The 19,135-nt window shown below is 48.9% G+C and overlaps 3 protein-coding genes across 5 annotated transcripts; 2 read left to right on the top strand and 1 right to left on the bottom strand.

Annotated features, from left to right (window-relative positions):
• Positions 1 to 78: 78 nt before the first annotated feature.
• On the bottom strand, positions 79 to 3,853 carry WDR54 (WD repeat domain 54). 2 transcript variants are annotated; one of them, XM_004742233.3, is made up of 10 exons: positions 3,748 to 3,853; positions 3,145 to 3,422; positions 2,914 to 2,976; positions 2,425 to 2,491; positions 2,279 to 2,332; positions 1,822 to 1,949; positions 841 to 941; positions 604 to 766; positions 343 to 417; positions 79 to 265 (listed from the first exon to the last, which is right to left on the bottom strand). In XM_004742233.3, the coding sequence occupies exons 2-10, from the start codon at positions 3,364 to 3,366 to the stop codon at positions 134 to 136; spliced, it is 1,005 nt and encodes a 334-aa protein (XP_004742290.1). In that variant the 5' UTR covers positions 3,367 to 3,422; positions 3,748 to 3,853; the 3' UTR covers positions 79 to 133. The 2 variants fall into 2 exon arrangements, with proteins under 2 accessions (XP_004742290.1, XP_044934985.1); XM_045079050.1 differs by lacking the exon at positions 3,748 to 3,853 and adding an exon at positions 3,619 to 3,737.
• A 17-nt stretch (positions 3,854 to 3,870) lies between these two features.
• CUNH2orf81 (chromosome unknown C2orf81 homolog) lies at positions 3,871 to 9,904 on the top strand. Of its 2 annotated transcripts, none has more exons than XM_004742232.3 (4): positions 3,871 to 4,029; positions 7,743 to 7,826; positions 8,069 to 8,290; positions 8,442 to 9,904. In XM_004742232.3, the coding sequence occupies exons 1-4, from the start codon at positions 4,012 to 4,014 to the stop codon at positions 9,837 to 9,839; spliced, it is 1,722 nt and encodes a 573-aa protein (XP_004742289.1). In that variant the 5' UTR covers positions 3,871 to 4,011; the 3' UTR covers positions 9,840 to 9,904. The 2 variants fall into 2 exon arrangements, with proteins under 2 accessions (XP_004742289.1, XP_004742288.1); XM_004742231.3 differs by having other exon boundaries at positions 3,874 to 4,029; positions 7,743 to 7,973.
• Positions 9,905 to 10,004: 100 nt separating this feature from the next.
• On the top strand, positions 10,005 to 15,910 carry LOC101674089 (retinol dehydrogenase 12). The gene is made up of 6 exons (XM_004742230.3): positions 10,005 to 10,715; positions 10,849 to 11,088; positions 11,318 to 11,407; positions 14,237 to 14,425; positions 14,919 to 15,025; positions 15,140 to 15,910. The coding sequence occupies exons 1-6, from the start codon at positions 10,538 to 10,540 to the stop codon at positions 15,326 to 15,328; spliced, it is 993 nt and encodes a 330-aa protein (XP_004742287.1). The 5' UTR covers positions 10,005 to 10,537; the 3' UTR covers positions 15,329 to 15,910.
• Positions 15,911 to 19,135: the final 3,225 nt, after the last annotated feature.

Here is a 19,135-nt window from a genome sequence, read left to right as displayed (position 1 = left end):
TTGGTCTGGAACTGTCCCCTCCCCTCATCCCTGGAGCTTAGATGACCGGTCTGTGATACTGAGTAATCAGACAAGGGCTGGGTGGAGGGTTACTTTATAAATACCACAAGGAGAAAGGAGGGCTGTTCTTCTCTCACACGCTGCTGAATCTCAGGATCTCAGCAAGGTCATAGCCAGTCACAGCAAAGGAGCTGCCTGAGGGGTCACAGAATCGGGCACCGCACACCTGGGTGTCAGGCACACACTCACCATGACAGTGTTCCACCTGGGGGAGAAGAGGGCTGCTCAGGGCCTGCTGCCTCATGTGCGGAGCCCCCTTTCCACTCCTCCCACAACACATACCTCAGTGTGGCCACTCTCTGGGCTTCTGCTCAGCTTCCAGATGTGTACAAAGGTGTCCTCAGCTGCAGAGAGAAGCTATAAAACCAAAGGTGGGAGGATGAGGGGGCATTAGCAGGTGCTGAGGGGACGAGTATAGGCTGGAATGCCTGGCCCAGGCACCCAGGGAGAGGGCTCCACTGAGAAGCAGACAAGCCTGTGGAGTTCCTCTCAATGTCCCAGCACCAGGAACACAGGTAGGTAGGGATGGAGGAGGAGACTGACCTTGCCCACCTCGGGAGCCAGGTCCAGGGCACAGATGGCCCGGGCGTGGGCACTGATCTGGACATGCAGAGTTCCTGTACTGGCCTCATATAGTCGCACTTGTCCATCCCCATAGCCTGCTGCTACTGTCCCGTGCCACAGCTGCACAGAAGGGCATGGGACCCTGCAAGGGTGATAAGCCACTTTAATTTCCTCTGACCCCTCAGGAAGGTGCCCACCCCCTTCTGCCTCACCTACCCAAATCCTGGAATTTGGGTCACTAATTTGAATTTGGGCCCTGACCGCCAGACACACAGCAAGCCTGAGTTATCTGCCGTCACCACGTCAGCCACGCAGTCCTGAGGAGAAAAGCAGGATCAGTCCTTCCCTTCCTCTCCTGCTGGGTCCTATATACAGGGCAGGAGGGGAAGGGAGACAGCATCTGCATCTTTGCCTCTCCAGGGAAAGGGCAATATGTGGAGCCCTTATCAGCTGGATGCGGGGTTCCCTCGGGATGCATAAAGTGCCTCCCTTGCATTCCTTAGAATCTCACTCCCCAGACCTGACAAATCACGAGTCAGGAGCGGGGTATATAACTGCCCTCACTGGATGGATGAGGAAGCTGAGGCCACAGTGTTATGATCTGGAGGTCCTGCAGTAAGCCAGTCACAGTCATGACTAGAGTCCAGGCCCCTGGAAAGTCCCCAACCTCAGGCAACCAACATAGACCCTGGGCCCAGCCCTGGGTCAGGTGCAATGGGGATATGAATGAGAACATACATACCCTGTTCTCAAGCGGTCTGTAATCCAATTAGGGAGACAAGAGTTGTCTTTGAGGCCAGTACCAATTCAGGGCTCAGCCTAAGGAGATCAGTGGGAGCAGGAATAGGGGGATGGCTTCCTGAAGAGAGGGGCACTGGAGGTGGGCAGGACTTGGCAAGTCCAGAAAAGGAAGCTGCACACGTCAGTGTTGAAAAGTATCTTATTAGATACCATCTGTCCCAACTCCTCAGTTCACACCAGTACTGAAAAGTGTTCGTGAGCTATTAAATGCGACATAAATGGAAAATCAGATTTTATCACTGGACTTGAGGTTGCTGAAGCCTGGGAAAGAGCAGCAATTTGCCCAAAGTGATCCAGCTGCTTAGCAGTGGAGTCCATTCTTAAACCCAGGTCTGCTGCCTGCCAAAGTGGGAAGGCTCCCAGGCTCACTGGAATAAGTAGGGGGAATCCACTCACCTGTCCCTGGGCAGGCTCCGTCGCAATGTCTGTGACTGATGTCTGGTGCCCAGCCAGCTCTTCACTTAGTACAATGTTGGGACCCTTGGCTGGGATGTCAAACACCAATACCCGGCCCGACCACGTTCCTGCAGAACCAGTGCCCCACTGATGGCTTCCTGATCCCCCCGAGTCTTCAACCACCACACAGAGCATTCCCTCCACCCCAGAAACCTCTGTAGCAAACCCATCTCTCACTGCTCCAATAGCTCTGCTCCTCCGTTGACTACCATTACTCTATCCTATCCTGCCCCTCTGAAGCCTGCCATGGCTTTCCACAGTCTCTATAAGAGCCCCCTTCACTCCCACCCTTCCCTCTAACCTTCAAAAATTCCCCCAAACCTTCAGCATCATCCCGGCCAAAGCCTGCACCCCTATGCCGTAGCACCCCCCAATGCCCTGCCTTTGGCCCCCTCACCCACACAGATGAAGCGGCCAATGGAAGCAATTCCTCGGGCAAACACAGCCTGTACTGAGTATGAAAGGGGAAAACTATTAGAAATAGCACCTCTGCCGGCCCCACCAAACACTCCCTACCCCCACCCCACTCAGTCCTGCAGGTACCTGGAGATACATCTCCAGAGTCCAGTGCGTGCCAATAGACCATGACAGAGCCATCTGACTCATACATCTGGAAAACAAGAGCAAGGATAGGGGCACATCCAGCTGACTTTTGCAGAACTATGCTGAGTAGTTCACATACAGGTTAGTCTTACAGTCTCACTCCCCTGAGCTGACAAACCATGTGTGAGAAGCAGGTATATAACCCTTGAAACAACTGTGGGAGGCAGGCACTACTTGTATTTCCATCTCAGGACACTGAGGCTCTGAGAAGTTAATTAAATTGCCTGAGGTCATGCAGCTAGTAAAGGGGCAGGTATAGGAGATAGCACTTGGGAACTGGAAAAGATGGAAGGAATGGAGATGAGAAATATGAATGGGCTAAACATGTAAAAGGTTTGTAAGTGTTTAGAGGAAAGTGGGGAAGTATTTATGGGTCTGGGGGAAGAGTTGAAAAGACTCTAGTGGGGGAGGATAGGAAGCTCTTCTTACCTGTATTCCTCTATGTGAGGTGAGTACCAGCAACACTCGGAAGGGGAGGACACACCAATGGACCTATAGGAAAATGGCCCAGAGTAGGAAAAAGTGGTGAGACTGGAGGACAGGAGGTCTCCAAAGAGTGGAAAATCAGAGGGTTAGGGAAGGCCTATTCCTGAGGCTTGGAATGAAAGGACAGAGATGAGGACTGGGTTCAGCAACATCACTCTCAATTCAATGCCTCACCTGGGTGATAAGTGGAGGGCTCACTCCTGCTCCCTCCTTAGCGTGGAGCTGGCGCTGGGCCAAGGGCACACCCTCAGGAGCAGCGCTGAGAAGCTGGGCGCTGGGTCCATGGACTACCCCAAAATGTGTGAGGTTGCGGGAGGGCACCTGCAGCACACTGAGGTTATTGCACAGGGGTGCAGCCGAACCTCGAAGGGGAATCGGGCGCTCCCGGCGAAACATCCTAGCGGAGAAAGGCCCGAATCACAGGCGCGCAGGAAACACGACAGTGGTGATTCCTGCGGGAGGAATGGGGGGTGCTGTCGTGAGGCACTGAAGGAGACCACTGAGGTCAGAATGTGATGGGGAACCCGAGGACTGCAACAGGGGAGTCCGGCGTGGGGAGGTCTTGTGGAGCAGGAAGGGGGCGCCCCAGAGCTGAGTCAATGAGGCGATGGGGGGAATCCCAGAGGAGGAACGGTGATGGCACAGGACCTGGTGGCCGCAAGCGCCCGACCGAAGGCAGATGAGGCAGGGTAGCCCCAGACCCTTCTTCTCTCAGCTGGCTCCCCGAACCCCCCAGCCCGGGCCAGAAGTCACACCCGCAGCCCCAGGGTCGCTTGCCTGACTCGGGGAATCGATCGGTCCCTCCGAACCCGCCGCCACCATAGAGACGACGCAAGCGCGCACGGCCATTGGGCGGAGCCGAGCAACCCAAACGTGCTGAGCGCTGCGCGGTTGCCAGGGCAACCGTGGGCGGGGCGAGCCTCTTTCCTCTAGGTCCGGGCGCTAGGTGCAGCGCGCCGTTGCTTGGGAGACAGTTAGACCGAGGTGGCAGCATCTAGGAAGGGGAGCCGAAGCAGCGGGGCTGGAGCGACAGCCGCGGCAATGGCTCACGAAGGCTCGGTGAGCTTCAGCTCAGCTGGGGGTGGGCCAGAGTCCGGAATGGCATTTAAGGTCGGCGTGGGGAACCGTGGGTCCGCCCCACGCCAGCCGCCGCCAGCCCACCATGCTGGCGTACACGGCGACCAAGGAAGCCACGTCGGTTTGGGGCAGAAAATCTGTACCTGCACCACGCACACTAACACGCTTTGTCACACTCGGAACCTGAGGGGAAAAGTCAAATGTATGGTTCAGTGCCCAAGAACGGGAACTGACTTTGGAAGCAGCTAAGGCATGTAATAAGTCTCTTACACTGAGGCACCCGTTCAAAGGGATAAGCCAGAATTGGTCGGGCACTGGGGAGAGGTGTTTCTAAATAAACTCCCTTTCGAGGATTTTAGGAGGAAGGAATGGGTTAAACAACAGCTCTGAGGCTGCATTTGAAAGTCAAGTTGTTTAAAAGCCAAGACTTTAAAAAAAAAAAAGATTTATTTTTATTTGAGAGCGAGAGAGCCCACGAGAGACGGGGAGCTGTGGAGGGGCAGAAGGAGAGGGAGAGAGGAAATCTCAAGCGGACGCCCCGCTGACTGGGAGCTCCATGCAGGGGCTTGATCTCACCACTGTGAGACCATGACCAGAGCCAAAATCAAGAGTGGAGGCTTAACCTACTGAGCCACCCAGGTACCCCCCAAACCAAGAAATTTTTTAAATAAAACAGATTTGAGGAGACTTTGTGCAAGAATATCTCTGGCCTCTAGAGGCCACATCTAGGTACAGTCACCGTCAGGAGTGGCAGATGAGAGGCTGGGAGGGTAAGGCTAAGGAACTGGCTTGCCTCTCCCAGCCCTACCTGCCTGGACTGGTCTGTGGGCTATTCCCTGGGCTTGCCACCAGGGCTGTTTTCATTAGCAGAGAAAGGAAATGAGCCTTAAGGGACTTTGAGTTCAGTGTAATGTTTAGGAAACACCAGATATGGCAGAGAATGAATTTGAGGGGACGTCTCATAGGAGGCAATAAGGTTGGGGTGAGGAGGTAAAGATTGGGAAGATTACCTTTAGAGGTATATTTTGGAAGGAACCAAGTGAAGGGAGACATGTAGGAAAGGAGGAAGCTCCCAAGAATCTTCCTGTAAGTTTCCTATGTCTCCAAAATGAATTTATGGAACTAGTGTTTTTCTTTTTATATGATGTTTTTTTAATTACAAAGGACACAGACTCATTGTAGAGAACTTACAAGATAGAGCACAAGAAAGAAACATAGCCACTGTGACAATTTTGATGTTTTCCTTTTCTTTAACATATACTGCTTTATACATCAGAGATGACACTTGGTATGTAATTTTGTATACTGTTTCTTTCATTTATCATTACCTATATAGCAAATTCTTCCTAAAATTATCTTTAATCATTGCATAATATTCCTTAGTATAGAGGGCACACAATTAGCCATATATTCTCTTTTTGTTAGATAGATATTTTCAATATTCTGCTATTACAAATGACAGCAGAGGGTTTATTGGAGGATATAATTTTATTTTCATTTCAGGATATGCCCTTGGATGTGTTCATAAAATTGGAATTGATATTTTTGAAGATTGGACATCTTTTCAAATGTTTATTAGTCATTTACAGTTCCATTTTTGTGTAATGTTTTGTCCTTTGCTTATTATCCTTGGGGTCTTGTGATTTTATTTTTTATGTGGGTTTTTAATATACTTGGGGATATTTATCCTTTTTCATATTTGTTGCAATTTTTTTTTTTATTTTGGAAAGCAGGATAAAGTCAGGCTCTAGAGTCAGACAGACCCACATATGAATTATGACTTCACTACTTCCTTGCTGTGTGATCTGGACAAATTCTGTAAAATGGGGTTAAAAATAATATGTAGTCTAAAAATGTAGGACTTGAGTCAGTGTTTGTAACTGATATGCTTAGGTGCCAGGAAATGGTAACTACTGTCAACTTGTAATTAGGAGTGTCTTAAAAATAAGTACAGGAAGGGGTGCCTGGGTGGCTCAGTCATTAAGCATCTGCCTGCTGTCTCTTTCTGTCAAATAGATGAATAAAATGAAAATTTTTAAAAAGTACAGGAAAATTTTGCCTATATGTATATAACTCTCTAGCTATTTTTTTAAAAAGATTTTATTTATTTATTTGACAGAGATCACAGGTAGGAAGGAGAAGCAGGCAGAGAGAAGAGGAAGCAGGCTCCCTGCCGGGGCAGAGAGCCCAATTTGGGGCTCAATCCCAGGACCCTGGGATTACGACCTGAGCCGAAGGCAGAGGCTTTAACCCACTGAGCCACCCAGGAGCCCCTCTCTAGCTATTTCTTTATTATTTTTTTTTTAAGATTTTATTTATTTGATACACAGAGAGAGATCACAAGTAGGCAGAGAGGCAGGCAGAGAGAGAGAGGGAAGCAGGCTTCCTCCTGAGCAGAGAGCCCGATGTGAGGCTCAATTCCACGACCCTGGGATCATGAGCTGCGCCTAAGGCAGAGGCTTAAACCCACTGAGCCACCTGGCACCCTCTTTATTATTTCTTACATAATTTTTATGCTTTGGCAGTTTTTTCTCACCCAGAGATTATATGACAATTTAATCTATTTTTTCCTACATTTTATTTTTTGCTTATATTTTTGTTTCATTTGTGTGTGTGTGTATGTGTATCCTTTAATCCGTTATTTAGATGAGTGCTGTAAAATGAGCATCTAAGTTGATTTGGGGGAGAGAAGGAGACTAGTGTTCTTTAAACATTAACCATTTATTGACTTATCCTTAATTTTTCTGAACTCTCAAGAACTTTGGACCTTTTGAACTAGTGCCAATAGCAGAGACTATGGTGTTAGAGCTCTACATAGCCAGGGTGTACTCTGTAATCTCAAGCAAGCGCTGATTAACTTGTGTCCTTCCAGTTTCTTTGAAAAATGGGTTTAGTGGGCTGTCATGAAAATTAAATTAGAAGGGTTCCTGGGTGGCTCAGATGGTTAAGCATCTGCCTTTGGCTCAAGTCATGATCCCAGGGTCCTGGGATCAAGCCTGCATCCAGCTTCCTGCTTGGTGGGAGCCTGCCTCTCCCTCTACTGCCCCCGCACCGGTGCTCTCTCACTTAAATAAATAAATATAATTTTTTAAAAAATAAAAAAAATCAAAATTGAATTAGTTAGGCCAGGGGTGCCTGGCTAGATCAGTCAGTTAAGCCTCTTACTCTTGATTTGAGCTGAGGTCATAATCTCAGGGTCCAGAGATCAAGCCCCATGTCCAACTCCCCACTCAGCAGGATCTCCTCCCACGAAGCAGGGATTTTCTCCTTCTTCCCCCCCCAATAAATAAATAAACTCTTTAATGATTTTATTTATTTATTTGACAGAGAGAGACACAGTGAAAAGGAAGCATAAGCAGGGGGAGTGGAAGAGGGAGAAGCAGGCTTCCCACCAAGCAGAGAACCCGACACAGGGCCCAATCCCAGGAACCCAGGATCATGATCCAAGCCAAAAGCAGACACCCAATGACTGAGCCACCCAGGCACCCCTAAATAGATAAATCTTAAAAAAGTAAATTAGCAAGGTCAAATGTCCAAAATAAATTTGACATATAGTAGGCTGTTAGTAAATTACTCCTTTCAAAAGGCTTTTCCTTCTTACTGGACGGCTTGAGAAAGCTTCCTCCTAGTCTATAGCTGCTTCTCCATTCCACTTATCTGTTTCCTGCCCTGATTGCCCTGTTCTTTCCTCACAGAGGCAGGAGAGACAGATCCGGGACCGTGGGGTGACCCGATCAAAGGCAGAAAAGACGCGGCCCCCTACAGTGCAGGCACCACAGGTGGACATCGTGCCTGGGCGGCTCACAGAGGCTGAATGGATGGCACTCATGGCTCTAGAGGAGGGAGAGGATATTGTGGGGGACATCTTGGCTGATCTGCTGGCGCGAGTCATGGACTCTGCCTTCAAAGTCTACTTGACCCAGCAGGTGGGCCTGGATCCAGGTTCTCCAGACCCATCTCCACCCACACCCACCCATCTGTCCAGCCCACTCTGGGCTGAGATCCTTTCTCATCTCCACAGTGCATTCCATTCACCATTAGCCAGGCCCGGGAGGCGATGCTGCAGATCACTGAGTGGCGCTTCCTGGCCAGGGATGAGGGAGAATCAGCAGTGGCTGAGGACCCCACGTGGGGCGAGGATGAGGAACCGTTGGCATGCACGACAGATGCCTGGGCTCAGGGATCAGTGCCTGTGCTGCATGCCCCCGCCTCCATGGGCCCAGAGGAGACCTTCCAAGATGAGGTAAGCCCAACCCCCAGCTCCCTCTGATCCCCACACCCCTACCCTGAGCCCCACTGAGCCTCTCTGGACTCCTCTACCCTTAATTTCTGTCTCCTCTTTCCAAGGTCTCACTACACACCCTCTACCCCCTACTCCCAATGCATTTCCCTAGGACCAAGGGAGCGAGGATCAGATGTCTCTAGGAACACGGTGGATGGGGAAAGGCTCTCAGGAGCAGATGGAACATTCTCCAGAGCTGCCAGTCACTCAGGGCCCGCCACCTACCCCAGAGCTGTTTCAGGACACAGGGTCCCAGGGTCCTTTAGAGGACTTGGACGTCCAGGCCAGAGACCACCAGGCCACAGCGGGGTCCTTGAATGCGAGCCGCCAACCGTCAGTGGAGATGGCTCCCAATGGCAGTCCCCACCCTTCTATGGAGCTGTCCCAGGTAGCCAGCACCCAGGCCTTGACCCAGGCGGCGCAGCCTGGGGGTTCCCAGTTCTCGCTGGAGGACCTCTATTGTTGCACGTCCCAGCTGCAAGTATCTGGGGACTGGCTGAAGCTCAAGGAGGAGGACGTTCCTCTCATCAAGGAGGATGTGCCCCTCATTGGCTCAGGCGTGTTGGGGATCGGCCTCTCTGTGGGCGGCACCACCACGATTGTCCCCTCAGCCTCATTAGAGCCACAGCAGCCTAGGTTGGAGGACCCACTGCGGAGCCGGCCTCGCTATAGGATGGGTCGCAAGACTGGGGCACGTCTGGACCCCAGGCGCCTGCCGCGCCACTGGGTGCGCCCTCTGGCCGAGGTTCTGGTTCCGGACGCCGAGGCACGCCCCCTGGAAGCCTACCGCGGGCGCCAGAGGCTCAGGAAGACCAAGACTCCTGAGGCTCCCGCCAGATCCCTAGCAGCCAGACCTGGTGCCCATGTCTCCCCGACAGTTTTCTTCTCTTTCCCGCCTAGCGTTCATTTCCCTGCCATGGGCCTGGGCCCCAGCCTCCAATCCCCAACTTTAAGCCTAGGCCTACCGTCACCAGGCTTTGGGTCAAAGTTTCCCTTTCCCAAACCTGGGCTTGGCTTTCTTGCCACTCATCTGGCTTTCCCTGATCTGGCCCGGAGCCCCAGCCCCAAACTGTGGCCTGGTGCCAAGTGGCCCAGTGGCTGGGAGGGGGAGGCTGAGTTGCTGGGTGAGATATGGGCTGGCCGCAGCCGCGTAAATCCGCAGGGCCTGGATCCCAGCGACCGGGAGGGTCAGGATCCTCGCAGGGGGCCATATACAGCACCCCGAGTCCTTGAGGCCACGTCCCAAGTGATGTGGAAGCCCATGTTGCTGCCTGACGCAATGAAGCTGGCTCCTGGTGTGAGCATGTGGAACCCAACCACCCAGGTGCTGCTCAGGGCTGCAGTACCCCAGCAGGAGGACAGGGAAAGTGGCACCTCTCTTCCCATTGAGCAGCAGCCCATCCAGACAGGCGCCCCAAATCCTCAGGTGTCCGTGAGACAAATAATGAAGAACCCAAAGCCCAAAGTGTGGTCACTCCTCCCCGAGCACCTACCCTATTCTGGGCCCTGAAGCTCAGGTGGTGCGTTCCTTCTTTCTGCTTGCTCAATAAACACCTGAGTTGCCTGAAGAGTTGACCTGATGTCTTTGTCAGTTTCTTCCAAGGGCGCTCAATCAGGAGCCGTTGCCTTACAGTCCTGGAAGGATACAGAACACTGGTTCCAGGGAATGACCCTATTTCCACCCATTGGGAGACCCTGCAATGGGTCACTGTTGCTCCCCAGCAGAGGCATTCTGGAGAACTATCCCCCTCTCCCCAGAAGAGTAGACATAAGGGCTGTAAGAGGGGTCTGTCTCAGTTGGAATCACTCAGTCTCCTTGCAGTAGGGGCTGCTTAAGCACACATTGATTAAAGACGGGGGATTTGCTATCTTTCTTCTCCAATCCCTGCAATTCACCAATCCAGCTTAGAGTGCAAGTCCAGGTTTCACTTGGAGACAACCATCAGCCTATACACACTTCACTGGCTCTGGGCTAAAGAGAGCAGTGAGGCAATCAAATGTCCAAAACTTGCAATTTAAGGTGGAATTTACTCCCTAGTCCAAACAGCATGTTTGAGCAAATCTGAGAGTGAGTAGCCTCTTTAAATTTTGTGTCCTAGGCACTACCACAGCCTGATTGCTAATCTGCATTCAGCTTTGACTAGTTCCTCCCCAGTTTACCTCCACCACAGCCCAGTTCCCCTGGTGGCAGACCACCAAGTCTTTGCTATGGCACTGTGGTCGCTACTCAGCACCCTGGTCTGGAGCCCTGGGTCTGTCCTGCTCATGCTGGTTCTCCTGCTTCGACTAAGTCTGTGGTTCTGGCATGAGTCTCGTCTTTGGGACCTCCAGCAGTGCTCCACAGACTTAACCGGGAAGACAGCAGTGGTGACCGGTGCCAACAGTGGTGAGTGCTCTTCTCATCCTGTGGCTTCACTAGGTGCCTCGGGCCCCAGTGGCGCCAGGAAGGAGGGTGGGGGCAAGGACCGGCCTCTCTAGACACTCCTCAGGCTAGGCTACTCTAAGCTGCTCTCCTCCAGGCATAGGGAAGGCTGTATCCCAGGAGCTGGCCCGCCGTGGGGCCCGTGTGATCCTTGCCTGCCGGAACCGGGAGCGTGGACAGCAAGCCCTGTCTGAGATCCAAGTAGTCTCAAAGAGTAACTGCCTCCTGCTCAGCCAGGTGGACTTGAGCTCAATGGCCTCCATCCGGAGCTTTGTCCGGTGGCTTCTGCAGGAGTCTCCTGAGATACACCTGCTGGTTAACAATGCTGCAATCTGTGGTATGTTTCCCCCGGACTCGTCTCAGGCGCCTCCTTCCCTGTTCAGGGACCCTAAAACAGGCATCCACCAAACCTAACCTGTGCACCCTGCTGAAAAACCTGGAATTCATACACGACCCTAAAAACCTGAATTCATACATGCCATGTTCTGTGGCATTTCTATTAAATGTCAATTTGTCTCCCAGATCTTGTCTCCTTCCATTACCTCACCTGTGTTATCTCCTCCCAGGAATCCCCAAGACACTTACCCCAGAGGGCCTTGATTTCACTTTTGCTACCAACTATGTTGGGCCATTCCTGCTTACAAATCTACTCCAAGGTAAGGGAGAATGGGGTGCCTCCCTTCTATGCCAGCCTTGATTCTCCATTCCCCTGGCATTTTCTTGGCTTACTGTCCCCATGGCCACTTCCTTCTGCTTGGCCCCAGCTGCTCACTGAGTGATGACCTGATATGCTTTCCCCCCTCACACAGCAGGGGAATCCAGCTGACACAAGTCAGGAGTAGGAAGCTGGTAATAAAATCAGTGAGCCCCAAATACAACCAGCAAGAGGGTTTAAGATCCCACCTCTCCTTCCCCAAGATCTGCATTTTAGCTAGACCAGTAGAGTCAGTCATCTCAACAAAAGCTTCTTAAGGGGAGCACTAGACCACTAGGAACATAGACACCAAGAAGCCCAACTTCCTGCTCTCAAACAGCTCAAGAACCACCAGAAATCTAGACAGAACGCTTCTCTCTCTTGGGCTTGAGTCTTTTGATTTTCTGATTTTTTAATACTTTCCAAGTAAGGAAGTAAGCCTCCTGGGGAGGCTGGGACAGAATGAGGGGCAGGTGCCTTCTTCCTAACATTTTCTCCTGGACTGTGTAATAGCCTCTTTAAAATAAAATAAATTGTTTGGGTTAGGTAATATGTGTCCAAAACACAAAATTGAAAGTGTACAAAAGGGATTACATTTTTAAAAATTCTCCTTTCCTTGAAAATGAGCTACCATTCCTTTTTTTTTTTAAAGATTTTATTTATTTATTTGACAGAGAGAGATCACAGTAGGCAGAGAGGCAGGCAGAGAGAGGGGAAGGGAAGGAAGTAGGCCCCTGCTGAGCAGAGAGCCTGATGTGGGACTCGATCCCAGGACCCTGAGATCATGATCTGAGCCGAAGGCAGCGGCTTAACCCACTGAGCCACCCAGGCACCCACTACCATTCCCTTCTTGAGAGGCAATTCGTGTTGCCAGGATCTCATGGACTCCTTAGCGGCTGATTAAATGAGCCCCAACTGGAAAGAGAACAAAGAACAAGGCAAAACTCTATGGGTTCTCAAGTAGTAACTTTCCCCCTTTTGACAAATTGTAAACCCCTGTCTACACCTTGCCTAGTCCTACTTTCTCAAACTGACTTCTCTCCTCCCCTTCTCTCTCTCTTTTTTAGTGTCTTCTCTCCTCCTCCTCCTTTCCCTTTATAAATATTTTATTTATTTATTTGTCAGAGAGAGAGAGAGAGAGAGTGAGCCCAAGCAGGAGGAGTGGCAGACAGAGGGAAAAGCAGGCTCTCCACTGAGCAAGGAGTCTGATGCAAGAGTTAATCCCAGGACCGCCCGAGTCAAAATCAGACACTTAACTGGCTGAGCCACCCAGGCATCCCATCTCCTCTCCTCCTTCATTCTTTCTCCTGCTTGTAGGGAATCATTATTCACCACATCACTTGCTTAATATCCTTGGAAGGTAATTATCCTTTAGAGGAGAAACTCTAAGCCTGTTCTTTCCAAGCACAGACCCCCTGCAGACTAAGAGCCTCACCTTCTCCCCTAACTTTTATCCACGCTCTGCTCTCCAGCAGACAGTCTGTAGCTATGCTCTGTAGCTCTTGGACCTCCCCCCGCCTCCCGGCTCTGCTTTTGGCACATGTGCTTGTTTCTATGAGGAATATCCTTTCCTGCTCTTTCAGCTGACTTAACTTTAGTTCCTCTGCCAGGACTCAGCACAGATATCACCTGTGCTGTGGATCCTGCCAATGCCTCCCCCAGCAGCCCCCCCACTTGCAGGGCTCCCTCCACCCTTGTATACATTCCCGTTCCTGCATCAACACTGTTCCATGAGGATCTGTCTCCAACTAGGCTGTGAGCCACTTTGGTCTTTATGTCACTATGCCTGCAAATCTCAGATCTGTTTTCTTTAAGAATAATTTTCTCCCCAGCAAATTTTGCCTAAATACCACCTGTTCGGTTTTTCATTTGTGATTCATAATCTAAATGTACGGCTCAAAATAGTTTTGGCATTTTCAACACCGTAAAGTTATATGTGACAACTACTTATATGATCCAAATTTTATATAGCTAGAGATATATAGGGAGGTACTTTTTAAAAAGATTTAATTTATACTATTGATTGTAATTTTATTTTTGTTACCCTGGAAGATAGCTGGGTTTTTAAAGATTTTATTTATTTATTTGTCAGAGAAAGAAAGAGAGAGAAAGCACAAGCAGGGAGAGCTGCAGGCAGAGGGAGAAGCAGGCTCCCCACTGAGCAAGGAGCCTGATGTGGGACTCAGTCTCAGAACCCGGGGTCATGAGCTGAGCCGAACGTAGATACTTAACCAACTGAGCCACCCAGGCCTCCTGAGAGCTGGTTTAAAACACACACACACACACACACACACACTTTCCCAAGTATCTCTAAATACATTTCTTCCCCTTCAATCCAGCACCCTTATGTCCTTAGTATCTGTCTTGGTGTCTGCCATAATCCAGACATCTAATGAACGTTTGTGTGACAAATACGCCAAAGATAGCTTTCACAGTGTCTTCAACCTTTACTTTTCTCTCTTAGCCACCAGTGAGGTAAAACATAAACAGGGATCAATGAAAGCAGCTCCAGCAGACAAGTGGAAGAAAAGCAAGACAAAAATCCAAATAATACAATAAAAGAGGAGAAAAAAAATTAGGAAACCAACTAACGAAAATGAAGTCTTTGTTCACATTAAGCTGTCCTGTGCTTAGCCTGGGGAACATGGGGTGTGGGGCTCAGTGACCCTATCTTGAAAGCCCTGGATGGTCTCTGCTCTCTTGGAGTCTCCTAGAGAGACAGGCTGGGGAGTGGGCATGGGAGTTCACTCCAGAATTTGGATTGAAGGAGTGTGGTCCTCTTTTCACCCAGGGGCCCTACAACGGGCGGGGTCAGCCCGGGTAGTGAATGTGTCTTCCTTTCGGCATGCCCATGGCTATGTTGATGAGAAACATCTGACAGGGGCTGGGAAGCCTTTGGCTTTTAACAAGAACTACGATTGCAGCAAACTGCTCTTGACCTCCTTCACTGGGGAGCTTGCCCGGAGACTTCAAGGGACAGGTAATTGCCTCTGACACATCCTATTCCTCCATACCAGTGCCACCTCCAACACTTCACATCTCACCCAACATGTTCTGGCCATAACCTACTCCCAGTGGCCCCCAGGCCAGCTGTTAATCTCCCCCACTGGTCATCAGTGCAGTCTATAGTGCCCGGAACCCTGTCTTCAATCTCCTTTTTTGATCTTTCCAACTCTCTTATCACTTACAACAGGTCTCTCCTCTCAGTATTCTCCCAAACCAACACCATCCACTGTGTTCACCCAGGGCTTTCCGATACTCCTGTCTCCTCACTGGCTTGAGTATATCACCATTTGTGTAAGTTCCAGAGGACTGACTTCCTTGGCACCACCCCCAAATCTCTGGTTACCTCTGCCCCACAGACCTGGTAGGATCCTCCAATCGTTGCCCACTGGAGAACCACACTTACCCCTTTCTTCCCAATATGCCCCTCTCATTTCACTGTGCACTGTACCCATGACTCCTCCTCTCAGGTGTGACTGTGAACTCTGTGGACCCAGGTGTAGTATACACAGAGATCATGAAGCAGTTCTCTTGGCCATACCGATGCTGCTTCTGGCTCTACAGCATCTTCTGTAAGGTGGGTAGGGGAGGAGCCGGCTCAGCCTGAAGAGGGTGGGGCAGCGCTGCGCTTCTGTGTGTCCCCAGCAAGGGAAAGTCAGTTTGGCCTGACTCCCTCTCTTCCCCTCTACAGAACGCCAAACAAGGGGCAATCCCAGTCCTCTACCTGAGCTTGGCAAAGGAGCTGGATGGTGTTTCTGGAAAATATTTTAGCAGTTCCTGTATGATAACTCTTCCCGCTAAAACTGCTCGGGATCCTCAAGTGGCCCAAAGGCTCTGGAATGCCACAGCCCAGCTAACAAACCTAGAGAAGATGGACTAACCCTCTGCGACCCTGCTGAACCCTCTGCGAACTTGCCGTCCTCACAGGCTCCCAGCCCTCCTCTGATCATGCCTTTTGTTTATTGGCTCTAAGAATCAATCACTTCTTCTTCCTACTGGCTCAGGGCTATGAAAGCTCAGATTAGCCAGAGGATCGTTTCAGCTTCTAATTTCCTGCCAGTTCTCTGATGGAAGCATTCATCCTGTGGCCCCTAGAATCTGCAAACCTATGGAGTCCCACTTGGTGTTGAGACGGAGTAACAAGCCAAGCAGCAAGATCAGTTAATGCAGTGCTGGGAGCCCATTGTTTTTCTCCTAGTGTCTGTTCAGCCATATACATTTGGGAATCAGCTCTTCAAATTTCACATGCACACAAACCCTTCTGTGATTCCATTGTATCTACTATTTGATCCTTTCCAATATCTTTACAAAATTTTAAATAATTTTATCCATAAAGATCTTACACTGGTTTTATTACATTTAATTCAGGTACTACATTTTGATGCTATTGTGAATGATGTCTTCACCTTTGTGTGCTGATTGTCTGTTGAATGACTGTAATAAATTATCTAAGTTTCATGAATTATCTGTAGGTGCTTTGGTTTTTCTACACAGAAAATCACACTGTCTAGGAAAAATAACAGTTTCAGTTCTTCTCTTATCACTATTCTTTTATTTCTTTTTCTAGAAGACCTTTATAGATTTTCTAGTATTAAGCCAACCTTGCATTTCTGGTCACTGTGTTGGGTAGACATTGCTAAATGGAGCATACTCAAGTTTTTGTTTTGCACTTTGTACCGTGTTCATAAATGAGACTGGCCTGTACTTTCTTTCTTTTTAAATGTTATTTAAGCCATCTCTACACCCTATGCAGGGCTCCAACTCATGACCCCAAGATGAAGAGTCACACGCTCTTCCAACTGAACCAGCCAGGCACCCCTGACCTGTACTTTTCTTTACTCATATCGCTATTGACTTGTTTCACTGTCATGGATCTATTCACCTCATAAAATGAATCGGGGATTTGTGCTAGTCCGGGAATATCATCTGAGAAGCAGACGCTAAGTTGGGACTGAATGTACAAGAAACTTTTTAGGGGAAATGGCTCTGAGAGAAATTGGGAAGGAATCTGGGAGAAGCTGAGGGGGCCACCAGACTGGGATCTGAGTCAGACCCTAAGTGAGGGAGGGGAAGAAGGCTGGCTGGGAGCCTCAGAGCGTAGTGGAAGGATTTTTTCCCTTTTTAAACTCCCTCTCTTATTTTGAAAGTATTAGATAATCTATTTCTGTTCTTTAGTGTTTAATCAAAAAATTTCAACCTGTACATTTGACTTAACAGTCTCCCTTTCTTAAGGATTTTATTTATTTTAGAAAGAGGGCTTGCAGCAAAGGGTGGAGGCGTAGAGACAGAATCTCAAGCTGACTCTTCAACTCCTCGCTGAGCGCAGAGCCCAGGAGAGGCTCAATGCTCAAGGCTCCATCTCAGGACTCTGAGACGGTGACCTGAGTTGAAACCAAGAGTCCGCTGCTTAACCGACTGAGTCATTCAGGTGCTGCGGACTTAACATGTACGTTGTCTCTTTAGTAGGTATTTTTATACTTCTTTCAAACAATACATAGATATTAGAATTCTTTAACATTAATTATTCTCTTTGAATTTGTATGCTTTTATAATCTGATATTTTGATGATGGTTAGTTTGTTAATTGCACAAATCAAATGTATTGTTATTATTTTAAATAGTTCATATTTGTGTAGACTTACCCACATGTTTAATATTTTCTTTTTTTTTTTAAGATTTTATTTATTTATTTGACAGACAGATCACAAGTTGGCAGAGAGGCAGGCAGAGAGAGAGGAGGAAGCAGGCTCCCTGCTGAGCAGAGAGCCCAATGCGGAGCTCTATCCCAGGACCTTGGGATCATGAGCTGAGCTTTGGCAGAGGCTTTAACCCACTGAGCCACCCAGGCGCCCCAAGTATTTTCTTTGCCTTGTCTTCTTTCTTGTGTCCCAGATCTTCCACCTGGGATTATTTTCGTTTTACCTGAAGTACATCCTTCCGTATTCTTCTTCTTCTTCTTCTTTTTTTTTTTTTTTTGAAGATTTTATTTATTTGACTGACAGAGATCACAAGTAGGCAGAGAGGCAGGCAGAGAGAGAGAGGGGAAGCAGGCTCCCCGCTGAGCAGACAGCCCAGTGCGGAGCTCTATCCCAGGACCTTGGGATCATGATCTGAGCTGAAGGCAGAGGCTTAGCCCACTGAGCCACCCAGGCGCCCCCATCCTTTCATATTCTTGTCATGAGGATTTAAGGTACATAGAATTTTACTAAAACAGTGCCCAACATTCCTACCTGCTGTGTGCACATTTTGTATAATCTCCTCCCCTCCAGTGTGAGCAGAACTCATGAATGTGATGGAATTTCACTCCTGTGATTATCTTATATACTGACAAATGGGATTTGCTGATGTAATTAAACTCTGTCATCAGCTGACTTTGAATTCATCAAAGGGAAGATTATGGGGGGGGGGCTGACCCAATCAGATGAGCCTTTTAAAAGGTCTTCCCAGAATTCAGAAAGATCCTCTTGTTTACCATGAAGAAATAAACTGTCACATTGTGGAGGGGAACACCTGGCTTCCAGGAGTAGAAACTTTGGTTCCCCAAATTTTCTGGATTCTGTCTTTGAGTCTGGGAGAGGACCTGGAGCCCAGATGAGACTGCAACCCCAGGCAACACCATGATTTTACCCTGGTGACACTCTGGGCAAAGGACCCTGTTAATATGTCCCCAGACTCCTGACACAGAAACCATGAGACCATACATAGGTTCTTTCAAGACACTAAGTGTAGTGATTGGTTACGCAGCAATAGAAGAGTCGTATAGGAGCTGATGATAATAAACCTCAGTTTTATTGGCTTGAAATGTCTTTTTTTTTTTTTAAAGATATTACTTATTTATTTGACAGAGAGAGAGAGGTCACAAGCAGGCAGAGAGGCAGGCGGGGGGGTGGGGAGCAGGCTCCCCGCTGAGCAGAGAGCCCCATATGGGCTTCAATCCCAGGGCCCTGAGATTATGACCTGAGCCGAAAGCAGAGGCTTAACCCACTGAGCGACCCAGGTGCCCAAAGATGGAGAGGTAACAGAATGCCACCTTTTTTTAAGATTTTATTTATTTATTTATTTGTCAGAGAGAGAGAGAGAGAGAAGGCACACAAGCAGGCAGAGGCCGAGGGAGAAGCAGGCTCCTCACCGAACAAGAAGCCCAATGTGGGACTCGATCCCAGGACCCTGGGATCATGACCGGAACCGAAGGTGGCAGCTTAACTGACTGAGCCACCCAGGTGTCCCCCAAATGATTTTATTTCACCATTTTTGAGGGATCATTTTGCTGACTAAGGAATTATAGGCGGGCAGGTGTTATCTTTTAACCCATTGAAGATAATATTCCTTTGTCTTCTGACTTTCATTGTTGCTATGAGAAGTCAGGGGTTAATCTAACAGTCCTTTTTTCTCTCTTGCTCCTTTTATGAGGTTATCCTTGTGATCACATTCCTGCAGTTTCACTACTGTTAATCCAGATGTGTATTTCTATTTGTTTATCCTGGAGGCAATTGCTTGGGTTTCCTGAATCTGAGGACATATATGTCTCCTGTATTTCTGTTTGTTTGATAGATTTGACATGTTATCTTTTGTAAATTTAAGGTATACAGTGTGTTACTTTGATACATTTATATATTGTAATATAACTGCTATAGAAGCAATGTTTATCACATCACATCATTACAGTACAACATTACTGTTTATATCCC

The sequence above is a fragment of the Mustela putorius genome, unplaced genomic scaffold (genome assembly GCF_011764305.1).
Source record: "Mustela putorius furo isolate JIRA1106 unplaced genomic scaffold, ASM1176430v1.1 tig00000281_pilon_pilon_pilon, whole genome shotgun sequence".
NCBI classification, from domain to species: Eukaryota; Metazoa; Chordata; class Mammalia; order Carnivora; family Mustelidae; genus Mustela; species Mustela putorius.
The sequence above is the reverse complement of the archived record's forward strand: the minus strand, read 5'-3'. Positions and strand labels throughout refer to the sequence as shown.